This window comes from Pongo abelii, chromosome 3 (genome assembly GCF_028885655.2).
Source record: "Pongo abelii isolate AG06213 chromosome 3, NHGRI_mPonAbe1-v2.0_pri, whole genome shotgun sequence".
In the NCBI taxonomy this organism is placed as follows: Eukaryota; Metazoa; Chordata; class Mammalia; order Primates; family Hominidae; genus Pongo; species Pongo abelii.
In genome coordinates this window covers 140,499,301-140,512,036 of record NC_071988.2, presented here as the reverse complement: position 1 = coordinate 140,512,036, position 12,736 = coordinate 140,499,301, and the positions used below count along the sequence as shown (strand labels likewise).

At 43.1% G+C, this 12,736-nt stretch overlaps 1 protein-coding gene across 8 annotated transcripts in view; it reads left to right on the top strand.

The window, feature by feature from the left end:
* Positions 1 to 5,121: 5,121 nt before the first annotated feature.
* Positions 5,122 to 12,736, top strand: part of SEC24D (SEC24 homolog D, COPII coat complex component) — a 114,387-nt gene continuing 106,772 nt past the window's right edge. For 2 of the 8 annotated variants that reach the window (XM_054554397.2, XM_024245892.3), the window contains exons 1-2: positions 7,622 to 7,737; positions 10,087 to 10,245. In XM_054554397.2, the coding sequence (XP_054410372.1) occupies positions 10,128 to 10,245 (118 nt within the window). In that variant the 5' untranslated portion in view covers positions 7,622 to 7,737; positions 10,087 to 10,127. Of the gene's footprint in view, positions 5,272 to 7,545; positions 7,884 to 10,086; positions 10,246 to 12,736 lie in introns of those variants that run through there. The other 6 variants (XM_054554398.1, XM_054554396.1, XM_024245893.3 and 3 more) reach the window with 6 other exon arrangements.

Genomic DNA, 12,736 nt, shown 5'->3' with positions numbered 1-12,736 from the left:
TACTATCTGCTAGTGATATATATATATATATAAAATGGAACAAGGTCCTGTCTGTTCACTGAATTCAGTCCCCACTTCAGGGTGACACAGTGATTTCTGAAGGTTCTCCAGGGACTGAATTATGGCTATTTCTGAGTGCAATCCTCAGATTTGTCCACTCTAGCCAGATCTTGCCACCGTGCTCTGCCATCTGCATCTCCTCCACTCCTCAGGTCTAAAACCAGAGAGAACCCTGCCCCTCAGGATCAAAGAGTTGCTCTTGATTCTTGTTAGTGGTGTTGGAACTCAGAACTGCCCCTGTGGGGCTAAAGGGCACTGACACATGGGGCTGGCCTAGAAATGGGCTCCCAGCCTCACTGCTGCCGCGAACACAAGCACTGGCTTGAGACCTGTCTTCCTGTGGCTGAGATTAACTCTCGAGATGTAACTCTCTCAAGTGGCACAGTTGCAGACTTCTCAGTATCTCTCAGTCTAGACTCAATGTTTAGACCTTGGAGGAAGAGGAAGGGGAGCCTCTCCTTTCTCAATCCAAAAAGTCACCTTCATTCTTGGCCAATGAAACAGTATCCACTGTGATTAACAATGGGAACATCAGCTCTCTTCAAAAGAAAACTCCACCCTTAAACATCGGGGTGTGTTTTTACTGAACAACTCCATTAAAACAATAAAATCACCAAACAGTCTATGTTTTCCCCTCTTTGTGGCTAATTCAGTTTTATCCATAGTCCTCTTCTTACTCTAGTAGATTATGATGTGTTATTGGATTGTTTCTTGTGGTAGATTCACTCTGACTGGTAAAATTTACAAGTATCTCTCTTAATTTTTAAAATATATTAATTTTTAAAATATGCTAATTTGCTGTAAAAGATTCTTCCCCCACCCAAAGTCAGTGGCTCAAACTCCATAGAGTTTCCTTTTCTCTCATATACCAGCTCAGAGGTAGACACAGGGTTCAAGAGGGGTAGGTGGCCCTGGTTATGAAGACAACCAGAGACCGGGGTTCCTTATTTCTTGCCATCAACCCTAGAGCATTATCCTCGCCTGGAGGGTTAATTTGGCTTTACTGCTACCATGTCTTCATTCTAGCTTGCAGAAAATGAAAGACTCAGGAAGCGACTTTTAAAGATGAGACAAAGAAGTTGCAAATATTATGTCCACCGTGCTCTGTGAGCCATAAAGCTACAACCAGCTACAGGGGAGGCCGGACATCCACACACCAGCCACACACTCAGAATAATGGATATTCCAGAAAAATGTCCAGTCTCTGCCACATATACAATATTCCAAAATCCAAATTTCTGATATTTCTTATTTATGTAACAATATAGTATTGCATTATTTTCTAGGTAATCACATAAGTAGATTTGAGGAAAAAAATCGAAGGAACGTCATTTCTTCCCACTAATGATCATATATTCAGGCACTGACTTCAATTAGATTGTTAGTACCGTCTTTACCTCTTCCTGTTATTATGATGAGTCAGGGGCTTTTAATTTCTCAGTTCAATACTACTAGCTTACTTGTCTCCTTAGATCACTCAAGAAAATCAGTGCAATGAAAACACTGAATCACATCTTACTCACTTCATCAATTGGAAAATCTTTCAAGTCACCAGGAATGTGGTGGGAGTGAGGGGTGAGCTATGAATATAGAACTGTGGTCGTGCAGCAGTCAGAATCAATTTTCCACCTGCTTTTATAGTGCAGGAGGCTCCAAAACACTTACTGTTCTCAAATCTTGGCCATGACCAAGAAAACCTGTGTGAAACCAAACGATTACAGAATACATTTCTGAGGCCTGAAATCTCACTGCGACTGTAAAAATAAATATTGTTCTGAACACCTGCCTCCCATATCAGTAAAAAAATATTGGAAAGTGAGTCAAATCACGTCATTCCTCAGTTCAAAACCTGTAAGGACTCCTTTTTCATTCAAATTAAAAACCAAACTTTAAAACAGCCTAAGGATCCTATACTATCTGCCTACCCCCTTACCTCTAGGCCCTCCTCTCCTACAACCTTCCCCTCATTTCCTCTGCTCCAGACTCCGTGGCATCCTTCTACTCCTGAAACATGCCAGACACCTACTTCCTGACATAGGAACTTTTGGGGGCTCTCTCTTCTGCCTGAATTCCCTTCCCCACCCCAGATGATCTGCATTGCTAACTCCTTTACCTCCTCCAAAGCTTTGTTCAAATCTCACCTTCTCCATGAGGCTGTCAGGCCAGGTCAGATGAAAAGCAGAACAACAACATGGAATGAGATATGTAAGAGATTTATTGAGAGGAACACCTATAAGAACAGATGAGCTAGGGAGCAAGAGGAGGAGAGAGAGCCCTCTGGTGTGTGCAGATCTGACACCTGTGAAAAAGAGAGGGCAGGAAGGAGGATGAGGTAGGATGAACCTCAGATAGCAGTGCAGCTCTGAGAAAGTCTTGGCCAGGGCAAAGAGAACCCCAGAGAAAAGATTTCCCTCTAGAGGTGTCCCATGGGTTAGGCAAAAATGCTGACTTCATTAACCCCACCAAGTGCAGTCTTTGGCTAGGGGCTGCTGAGAGAGTAGCTTTGGGCTAAGTGCCTTAGCAGCTCCAAAGGGGTAGCAGCTGAAGGTTGTCAGCCACTTATATTCCTCGGAGCAGGTTATATTGAAAGGAGAGCTGAGTGGCACTACTTCCTGGCCCCAAGAGCCCTGCCTACCTACCCCGTATAATACTACTGATCACCAGCTCAGCATTCCCAATGCTTTTTACCCTGGTCTACTTTTACTTTGTTCCATAACCCTTTCTACTCCATGACAATGAGAGAAATGTAATATTCCTAATTTACAATGAGTAAACCAAGGTTTAGTAAACTTAGGACATGCATCTATTCTAGGTTCCCAGGGGTTTCATCCTTTGACTTTACTCATATGGCTTCAATTGTCACTTACATGTTATTAATAATGATTGGGATGATGATGCCACAATGGTAACATTATTGATCAGTTGTTATGTGCCAAACATTGTGCTGAGTGATTTACTTGTATTATCTCATTTAATCCCCACAACGACCTTTGAGATTATTATTATTATTCCTTCAATTTTTAAAGATAAAAATACTGAGGTTTAGGGAGAGTACACACAGCTTATAAGGGACAGAACCAGAAATGACTTGGTCCGACTGCAGAGCCTGATTGATCTCTTGCCTGCCAGATTGATTTTTAAATTTTCATTGCTGGCTGCCTTATATTACCTCCACTTCAGATTTGTCTCCTAGCTGCAGACACACGTATCTGACAGGTGACTGGACACCTCCACGTAGATGTCCCACAGATAGCTCAAAATGAACTTCTCCAAAACTGAACCCATCCCCTCCCCATATCGGCTCTTGTTTTTGTTTCCCTCACCCCTTATATAGCTCTACCATTCATCCACTAATTCTCACAGATAAAAAATCTGAGTGTTTGTCCGTATTCTGCCTCACTTTCCTGAATTCTGTACCCAGTCCCATTGATACGCCTTCTAAACCTCTTTCCCACCTGTCCGTCCTCTCCACCCACATCTCCACTGCCTTTGCTTAGGCCACCATATTCTCATCTGGATTATTGCTGACGGTGTCCTAACTCTTCTTTACCCCACCAATCTTGCCTTTTCCTCTCTTCCACTCTTTCACTAACTCCAGACTGATCTTTCTGGAAAGAAAAAAATAATCCACTGTGTCATTCCCATGCTTAAATTGTTTCATTGCCTTTCCAGTGCCTTTGAGGGATCCATGAGCTACCCTAGCCTACATGCCTAATCTCATTTGCTTTAGAAACCCATGTCCAAGCTGTACAGGGCTTCTAGCCCCTCTGAATGCCCTATGTTCCTCATCTTCCTCAACTCATTCATGCTATTCCCTGCTGCCCTTCACCCTTTTTTTTGGCCTTATTACTGTCCTCAGGTCCTCAGCTCAGGTGACACCTCCACCAGGGAGATGTCACTCACTTTCCAAATCTGGGTTAAGTGTCCCTTCTTACATGTTCTCATGGCAACCTGTGTCTCTTCATGGAATGAAAATGAACTATATTGTAATTGTACATCCTGCCAGACCAGGGGGCAGCAAACTTTTTTCTGTAAACGGCCAGATAGTATATATTTTAGGTTTTGCAGGCCTTGTGGTCTCTGCCACAACTACTTAACTCTACGTTTATAGTACAAAAACAACTACAGAATATATGATAATAGAAAAGCACGGCTGTGTTCCAAGAGAACTTATTTATGGCCACTGAAATTTGAATTTCACATAATTTTCATGTGTCACAAAATATTAAAAAAAAATTTCAACCATGTAAAACTGTAAATGCCATTCTTAGCTCGAAGGCTGTACAAAAACAGGTGGGTAGGCCAAATATAGCATATCGGCTGCCACTGGCTGATCCTTGCACTATTCCACGAGCTTCTCACAGCCAGGGCAGTGTCTCATCTGACTTTGTATTCAAGTTCTTAGTACAGTATCCAGTTTATAGTAGGTGCTTAATAAATATTTGTTGAATAAGTAAAACTTGCACAGCTAGTAGTAAGTGATAGTGTCAGGATTCAAACCTGAGTCAATCTGAGTTAGCAGTGGGATGTCCCACTGTCCATTTTGTGATTGAAGCTGTATGTGATGTAGTATACTTACAGCATGATATTTGAGATATCAAAAAAGTAATTCTAGAAGCACCTTGGGTATTACTTGAACTCTATCATTACTGTTATTAGTTGCTACTCAGCCTACCCTACCATGTACCCTTCCCATCACCCCCGTTTAACTTGACCTTATGTACTCCATTTCCAGGTATTTAAAATAGTCCAGGATTTGGCCACTTCAATTTTTTTTTTTTTTTTTTTTTTTTTTTAATAAAGCTTCTTCAAGCTGTTTTCAGCTTTGGAACCAGAAACCTCCAAACTTTGTAAGTTACATAAATGCTTAGAGCATCATAACCTTCAAAAGGTTGCCAATTAGAAGAAATCTTAAGTATTGTCAGGAAATTCCTTCTCTCTGTATATAGCCTTATGCATAGTTGACTCTCTGCTTTCTTTCCTTTTTAAAGTTGAACATAGAACATAAAACCCCAGTATATGGGCATTGTGAGGTCCTTGTGACCTCACCTTTCAAATAGGACATGGTTACCTGGGAAACTAAGTTAATTACATATGGAACATCAGAGGCTAAGCTCAGGTGGCAACAGGATGTGTCAGATCAAGGAAGACTGAGACTCCAGGCCAACCCTCACGGCTGGTGAAGGCCAGGGACTCAATCACAGGAACAAGGTTAGGAGTTAGTCACCTAAGGCATGGGCACTTGGGGACAGGACAAGAGAAGCAGGATGCAAACCAGAAGCCCATTTCATTTAAAAAAGAGATTAATGATAAGTAACTCCAATTGTTGGTGGAACTATGCAGTCAGTTAATAGTTATTTGAGAACTTGAATACAAGGCAGTCACAGGAGAAAAAGGCAGAACTAGTTAAAAGAGAACAGCAAATCAGAGTATCAGAAGGTAAAAAGCATAGGGAGGTGAAAAGAGCTTTGGAATTGGAAGGGATGACTTCCAACTAGCTATAAATGACTAGTAAGTCTTTTAAATTTTCTCGATAAACCTGTCTATTAATCCATTAGATGATTAAATTGAATTCAGTTCTCACTGAATATTGAGTTGAATACTCATATCTCTAAAGTCCCTTCCAGATTTTATTTTTTGTTTTTTTTGAGACAGAGTCTGGCTGTGTCGCCCAGGCTGGAGTGCAGTGGCGTGATCTCTGCTCACTGCAAGCTCTGCCTCCCGGGTTCACTCCATTCTCCTGCCTCAGCCTCCCAAGGAGCTGGGACTACAGGCGCCTGCCACCACGCCCGGCTAATCTTTTGTATTTTTAGTGGAGACGGGGTTTCACCGTGTTAGCTAGGATGGTCTACGATCTCCTGACCTCATGATCCACCCACCTCGGCCTCCCAAAGTGCTGGGATTACAGGCGTGAGCCACCGCGCCCAGCCAAGTCCCTTCCAGCTTTAACATTCAGGAATTAAAAACTGTTTTAGAATTGAAACCACAGATTGTCCTGGTTTCAGACAAGTTTGGTACCTGAGCAGGAGGTGAGGATGTATTTACAATTCAAATGTAGTGGTTTTATAGGGGTAACAAGTCAAGCAGGTCATCACATGGTGTGACTGTTTCTGACTTTACTCTCTCCTATCTTTGTATCATAGCTTCACTCGCTCCTTGTAATGTAGCTGTTATATGACAAGTTCTTTCACTGCTTTTACAAGCTGTACTGCTTCAACACCTGCCAAAACTTCCTAAACTTTCACTGAACATTTTCATCACATTGAGAATACAAGAAACAATTTAAAACAAAAATTTCAATGTGGGTTTTCAAACCTGATCAGTGTTGAAGCTGGATGTAGGCCGGATATCTCACCTTAAAATCTTTTTTTCTTTTTCTTGAGACAGGGTCTCACTCTGTTGCCCAGGCTGGAACGCAGTGGTGTGATCATAGCTCACTGCCTCCTGGCCTCAAGCAATCCTCCCTGCTTGGCCTCCCAAAGTGCTGGGATAACAGGTGTGACCCACTGTGCCTTGCCCCATGCCTTAAAAACTTATAAGAGTGGGAAAAATGGACCATAAATCTTTACTGCTAAAATGACTTAAAATTCCTGCACAATTCATGTAGCATTTCAGGAGTAGCAACATCCCCATGTATGTTTTTACCTAGGCAGTTCATCAGTAAAGGTATTTGTCAAGTAGCTTTCTTGTAGCCCGGAAGAAAGTGCATGTTAAAAACAACACCGGGCTGGTTTTTACTTTGTAAGTTTGAGCAAAGTGGTAGCTATACCAAACCTGGGGGTGGCTGAACGTCTTCCTATTTAGCAATGAAAGATGATGGGAAACCAGCCAGATGGTCCTGATTTTAGGGTGAGATAGAGAGGTAAGCTCGGATCTCATATAGGTTGCCTTTATTTCTGAGCGGTTTCTCACAGGACGGTGAGCTAAACGCTGGGTACTTTTACATGCAGAGATTCCTGTTTGGGGCTGGGATCAGCCATCCTACTTCACAAACAAGGAATATGCGGAAGAAGGAGTATACACAACGCTAACAACCCAAGTATCAATGGAAACCCCATTTCCCACACTTTTCTTTTGGGACATCTCCCCCACCCCCCACTCCTCCCGCGTTACACGTTGCCAGGGGCTGCTTTGGGCGTTCCTTCCTCTGTAGTGCATTGCACGGGTACGTTATCAAATGTGCGTGTACACGTGCCAGATTCGCCTTTAAACGGTAATTTCCCCTAGGTCCAGATCGTGTACTTTCCTGTATGTAACGGTAGTGCAGTACCTGAACTATTAGTTATTTAAGTAATACGTAATGAATGAAGAGCTGAAACTGCAACCTGTTGATGGAAGAATGAATGAACGCGCTCCCCTCCTTCCTACGGGGCTGCGCCGAGAAAATACGGTTCTGATTTAGCCACGACGTTAAAGGCTTTGACCTGTAGGGGGAGGGGAAAGAAAAGACGGGAAAAAGGAAACCAAAAAACAAAAAACCGGAAAAAGGCAAAAAGCGAAAAGCGGGAGGTCGCTCGGCCGCTCTCTGGCTCAGCCCGGGGGCCCCGCCCCGCGGCGGCCGGTGGCTGTGCGCGTGCGCAGGCGGGAGCGCGGCGGCGGGTCCAAGCCCGGCGCTGGGGGCGCGCAGCCGAGAGAGGGTTTGACGTGGCAGTTCCCAGCCCAGCTGCAACTCCGAGCGTGAGTCCAGGCTAAGGGAACGCCGGCCGGGGAAGAGGCGCGGCGGGAGAAGCGATCGCAGCGGGAGTACGGCCACCGAGGGCTGCCGGCACTAGGCGCAGAGCCGCCAGCGCTCGGAAGCCCGCGGGGTGCGGGAGCGGGAGCAGGTAAAGCCTCCCACCCGCGGACGCCTTCAGGCGGGACAGCCCCTGCCCAGGCACAGCGGAGCGGGTTGCGGCGCCCGGCCCGGGGACGCGGCGGGAGGCCGGGTGCTCACCTGAGGCAGGGGCGGCGGGAGGAGAACTCATTCTTTGTTCTTTAGCCTTTTAGTGCAGTTTAATAGTGGGGCCGGCGGGATGGGGGAGAAGGAGGTGGGCGTGGGCATTTTTTACCCGCCCCCACCTTTTGCCTTGGGATGCGGGAACTGCCTGGTTAGGATCCTCAGTGGCCACCATTCGAGTGTCATTGCCAGCGGTTTTCTCGTCTCCTTATCAACTTAATTTCCTTTTTTGAAGGAAGGGAATGTTAGAAATATTCATGGTAAAAATGGCAACTATATCTTGAAGCTTCGGGACATCCGAATAGTGAAACTGATCTGGCCAAATACGAACTTGTTTCAGGGTTAGAAGTGCACCTTGGCTAGAGTTGCTGGGTGACAGTGAGCCAGGAGGCCGCTCTGGGGTTGTGGCTCCCCAGATTTTGATCCTAGGCCTGCTCATGCCAAGTGGCTTTCTGCCATGTCGCCGCTTGAAGCTGAGTCAGGTTTCTTTAACTTGGTGCTCTGTGTGAGGAAGTTTGACGTGGCAAACTGGGTTGCGTGAGGAAGCTGATTCCTCTGAGAACCAGTTCAGAGGGACCTGACTGCTTCCTGTTCTTTGGAGTGACCATCTCAGCCTCTCTTTTCTGTCACTCAGCAACAGGCTGCTACTTAGGTGTGTTCGTGCCGACTTCCTAAGTGCTCTTGGTTGGATGAGCTTGACCAAAGCTCAGGCTGCCACGTCTCTCTCTGCTAAGTGGGAGGAGGAAAAAAGGGTTGTCAGGAACAAAGTGGACCAGAAGGCCTTTGCCTGCCTCTCTCCTCTTTTTCAGTTCTCCCCCTCCCAGGAGAAGGAAATGGTCTCATAATATTTTTACATGGTTGCTTTTATTTTGGAAACTTATAGTTTAATATGGAAACAAAATCAAATCACAAATTTTAGGCTTCAAATTTTTAATTTGAAATGTTATTTCTTGAATATAGACAGATTCTAAGTCTTAGCAGGTATCACTGATCTCTTATCTTAAATTGTAACAAATAAAAGAACAAAAGGAAGAATATGCCTGTATGGGGCAAATAAACTGGAGATAAATTGTAGAATCAGTGGAAATCTGGAAAGGCTTCATTTTCTAAAAGAAGGAACTGAGGCTCAGAGAGGTTCTTCAGCTCATTCCATGTCACACAGTTAAGTATGGCAGACATAGAATGAAAACCCACTTCTCTTGCATTCAAAGCATTTTCTGTCGTATTTAAATTTTTTTAAAGAAAACATCAGTCCTATGAAATATCTCTTATTTTGTTAAAACCTGGAAAAAATGGAAAATTTAAAGCAAATTTGGGTTCTGATTAGAATCAAGATTTAAAAAAAATCAAGATGAGTCTGTTATATTTGTGATGTGTGTGCCTACACACTTACAAAATTACACTTTTTTTCCTTAGTCCCTTAAATATAGGTGCATATGTTCTTAGAGATGTGATATCATTTAAATTAGAAAGAAATTCTGTCGCCTTTGAAAAACCACTGACAACACTCAAGTGGTTATAGTGACCACCTGGCTTGGTCAAATTATAACTCATAAAATAAGCCCATTATCAACGTTATCTGTTGCTGTGTTTGTTGGACTATGATTTCTCTTTGTCCTAATGACTAGATTAAAATAATTAATTAGAGGAGCACTAAAAAGACATGTCGTAAAACATCTGATTGCAGGCTACTGGCAGTTATGGTGGTCAGTCAATTGAATGGCATGGTGTGCTCTGTGCTGAAATGCGACCATGGAAACCAAAAGCACAAAATCATAGGAACACTATGAGAGACTATCTGTGAGATGCTTCAGGCTTCCATTTAAAAAGTGGGTGCGAGTTGTTATTCAGGTCTCATGCTTGAGAATTTGCCCAGGATTATTGAAGTGATTTACTGAGTTTCAGAGAGCTATGGTTAGATCCTTTTTAGGGGATAATGATATATTGTATAATACAAAGATTTCTCATGTACCTGATATCTGTACTTTTCCTCAAACCATCATAAACATGTAATAACAGTGTTTATATTTTTAATAGCTTTACGTAACTAAAACTCTCTTGGTAACATGTTTCTTGTTTCTCTGTTGCAGACTTCTTTTGTAGAATTATCCTATGGAATGATATTTTCGTAATGAGTCAACAAGGTTACGTGGCTACACCTCCATATTCTCAGCCTCAGCCTGGAATAGGCCTTTCTCCACCTCATTATGGGCACTATGGGGATCCGTCGCACACAGCATCTCCAACAGGTAAAGTGTGTTATTTTGACTTGTATGCAATTATTCAGTTCTCAGGCTCAGAGACAAGATGTTCTGAAAGAGGAGATTTGAAAGCATTGAATGATCATTATATAATGAAATGGCTTGAGATTACAGGATCATTTGAAAAAGGCTCTCATAGCAGAACTCTACATCACTAGTTTGGTTATTGCATGGAATACAAGTTTGGTTTTTAAATATAGACTAAAACAAACACTTCCTGTTTTATTTTTACTGTGAGTCTTGTTCTTGCTGTTAATTAGTGGTGTAAGGCTATTGTAAACATTGAATAAAAAAATGAATTAAATTTATAAATGAATTAAATTTACATATCCTTATCTAGGATTGGCCCTAGATAAATCTGTACATCAGTTATATGTGAGGATAATTCTTTGTACAATTCTTTGTACAAATGGACCATGTATAAATCAATGAGTAACTCTCAGGGCTCACTGGAACTAGCTTAGATATCTGGGATCCAGGCTGTGCTAGGTAGAATGTATATAGTGCAGAATCAGCAAAGGGTGAGGACTCCCTGTAGCGGGGCTTGATGTTAGCAGCCACACACAGTATGCTGCAGAAGATGCTCTGAGATTGTGAATTTCCTGTGGAAAGTCAGTCTTATGATTTATTCTTCCCGAGATTTTAAAGATGTCCAGATGAAGCATCCCTCTTCTTGTTCAGGTCCATCCTCTCCAGAATGTTTATAATCTTGCCTTACTGGATCCTGTAGAAACCATTAACCCCTTCAGTTTCTATCTGGTGGTTCATTTCTCCTCAGCATTTATTTATAATGATAATTATAAATTATTCCTTTTTATGATGTATCGAAATCTGGCCCTAAAAGCTTTTCCTGTATTGTCTTATTTAATCCTCATACAATGCTATGAAGTAAATTATTTTTGCAGCTAAGAAAACTGAATGTCTGGTGTCATGTGACTTGTCTAAGGTCACAGATAGCAAGTAGTAGCACCAGGATTCATACCCAGATCTCTCAAGAAGGCAAAAAACAAATTGCATACACACCTAAGTTTAACACTCTATATTATTCACCCTTCCCTCTTCACAGGCATCTTCTTGAGAAAGTACTCACTATGCTTGGTGACCTCCACCTTTACCTGTCCTTCCCTCCATGACTCAGCATAGTTTACACTCCACAGTTTGCCACCCCATCCACGCTGCCACTTCCCTCACCAGGACCATCAGTGTCCCATTTCTCAATACAGTAGACATTGTGCTGTCTGTCCTCTTTTGTATTTGACACTGTTTACCACTCTCATTTTTACAAAACTCGTTTCTCCTTTGGTTTCAATGACACTATCCTTTTGCTGTTGTTTTTTGAGGTGGAGTCTTCCTTTGTCGACGAGGTTGGGGTGCAGTTTTGCGATCTCAGCTCACTGCAACGTCCGCCTCCTGGGTTCTAGTGATTCTCCTGCCTCAGCCTCCTGAGTAGCTGGGATTACAGGCGCCCGCCACCATGCCCGGGTAATTTTTGTATTTTTAGTAGAGATGGGGTTTCACCATGTTGGCCAGGTTGGTCTTGAACTCCTGACCTCAAGTGATCCACCTGCCTCCACCTCCCAAAGGGCTGGGATTATAGGTGTGAGCCATTGTGCCCGTTTTTTTTTGGTTGCTTTCTGGATATTTCTTTTGAAGGAATTCTTCTACATGACTCTTAAGTGTTGCTGTTTCTCCCTCCGTGTTCCATGTTCACCACTGTTCTCCCACTCTGTAGATTTTTCCCTAAGCTGGATCATTCACAGAAAGTGCTTGCCTCTCAGATCTATTTTGCCAGCCCAGATGCCTCTCCTAAGGTCTAGACCGGGGTATCCAGTCTTTTGGCTTTCCTGGGCCACACTGGGAGAAGAATTGTCATGGGCCACACATAAAATACACTAACAATAGCTGATGAGCTAAAAAAAAAAAAAATCAAAAAAACTCATAATGGTTTAAAGAAGTTTTCAAATTTGTGTTGGGCCACATTCAAAGCTGTCCTGGGCTGCGTGTGGGCCGTGGGTTGGAAAAGCTTGCCCTAGACCCATATTTCCAGTTGCCCACCTTTGTTGAGGCACATCACAGTCACCATGCCCAAAACAATTCCATATTCATCATGGAAGCCTATGTTTTCTGGCATTTCAAATCTCACTCATTAGCATTATTTATTTGGTGATCCATACCAGAAACTTTATTAAAAAAACAAAAAAACAAAACTTGGTGGGGTGTGGTGGCTCATGCCTGTAATCCTAGCACTTTGGGAGACCAAGACAAGTGGATCACTTGAGGCCCGGAGTTTGAGACCAGCCTGGCCAACATGGTGAATCTCGGTCTCTACTAAAAAAATAGAAAAAAAAAAAATTAGCTGGGCGTGGTGGCACATGCTTGTAATCTCAGCTATTTGGGAGGCTAAGGCATGAGAATCGCTTGAACCAGGGAGATGGAGGTTGCAGTGAGCCAAGATCACGCCACTGCACTCCAGCCTGGG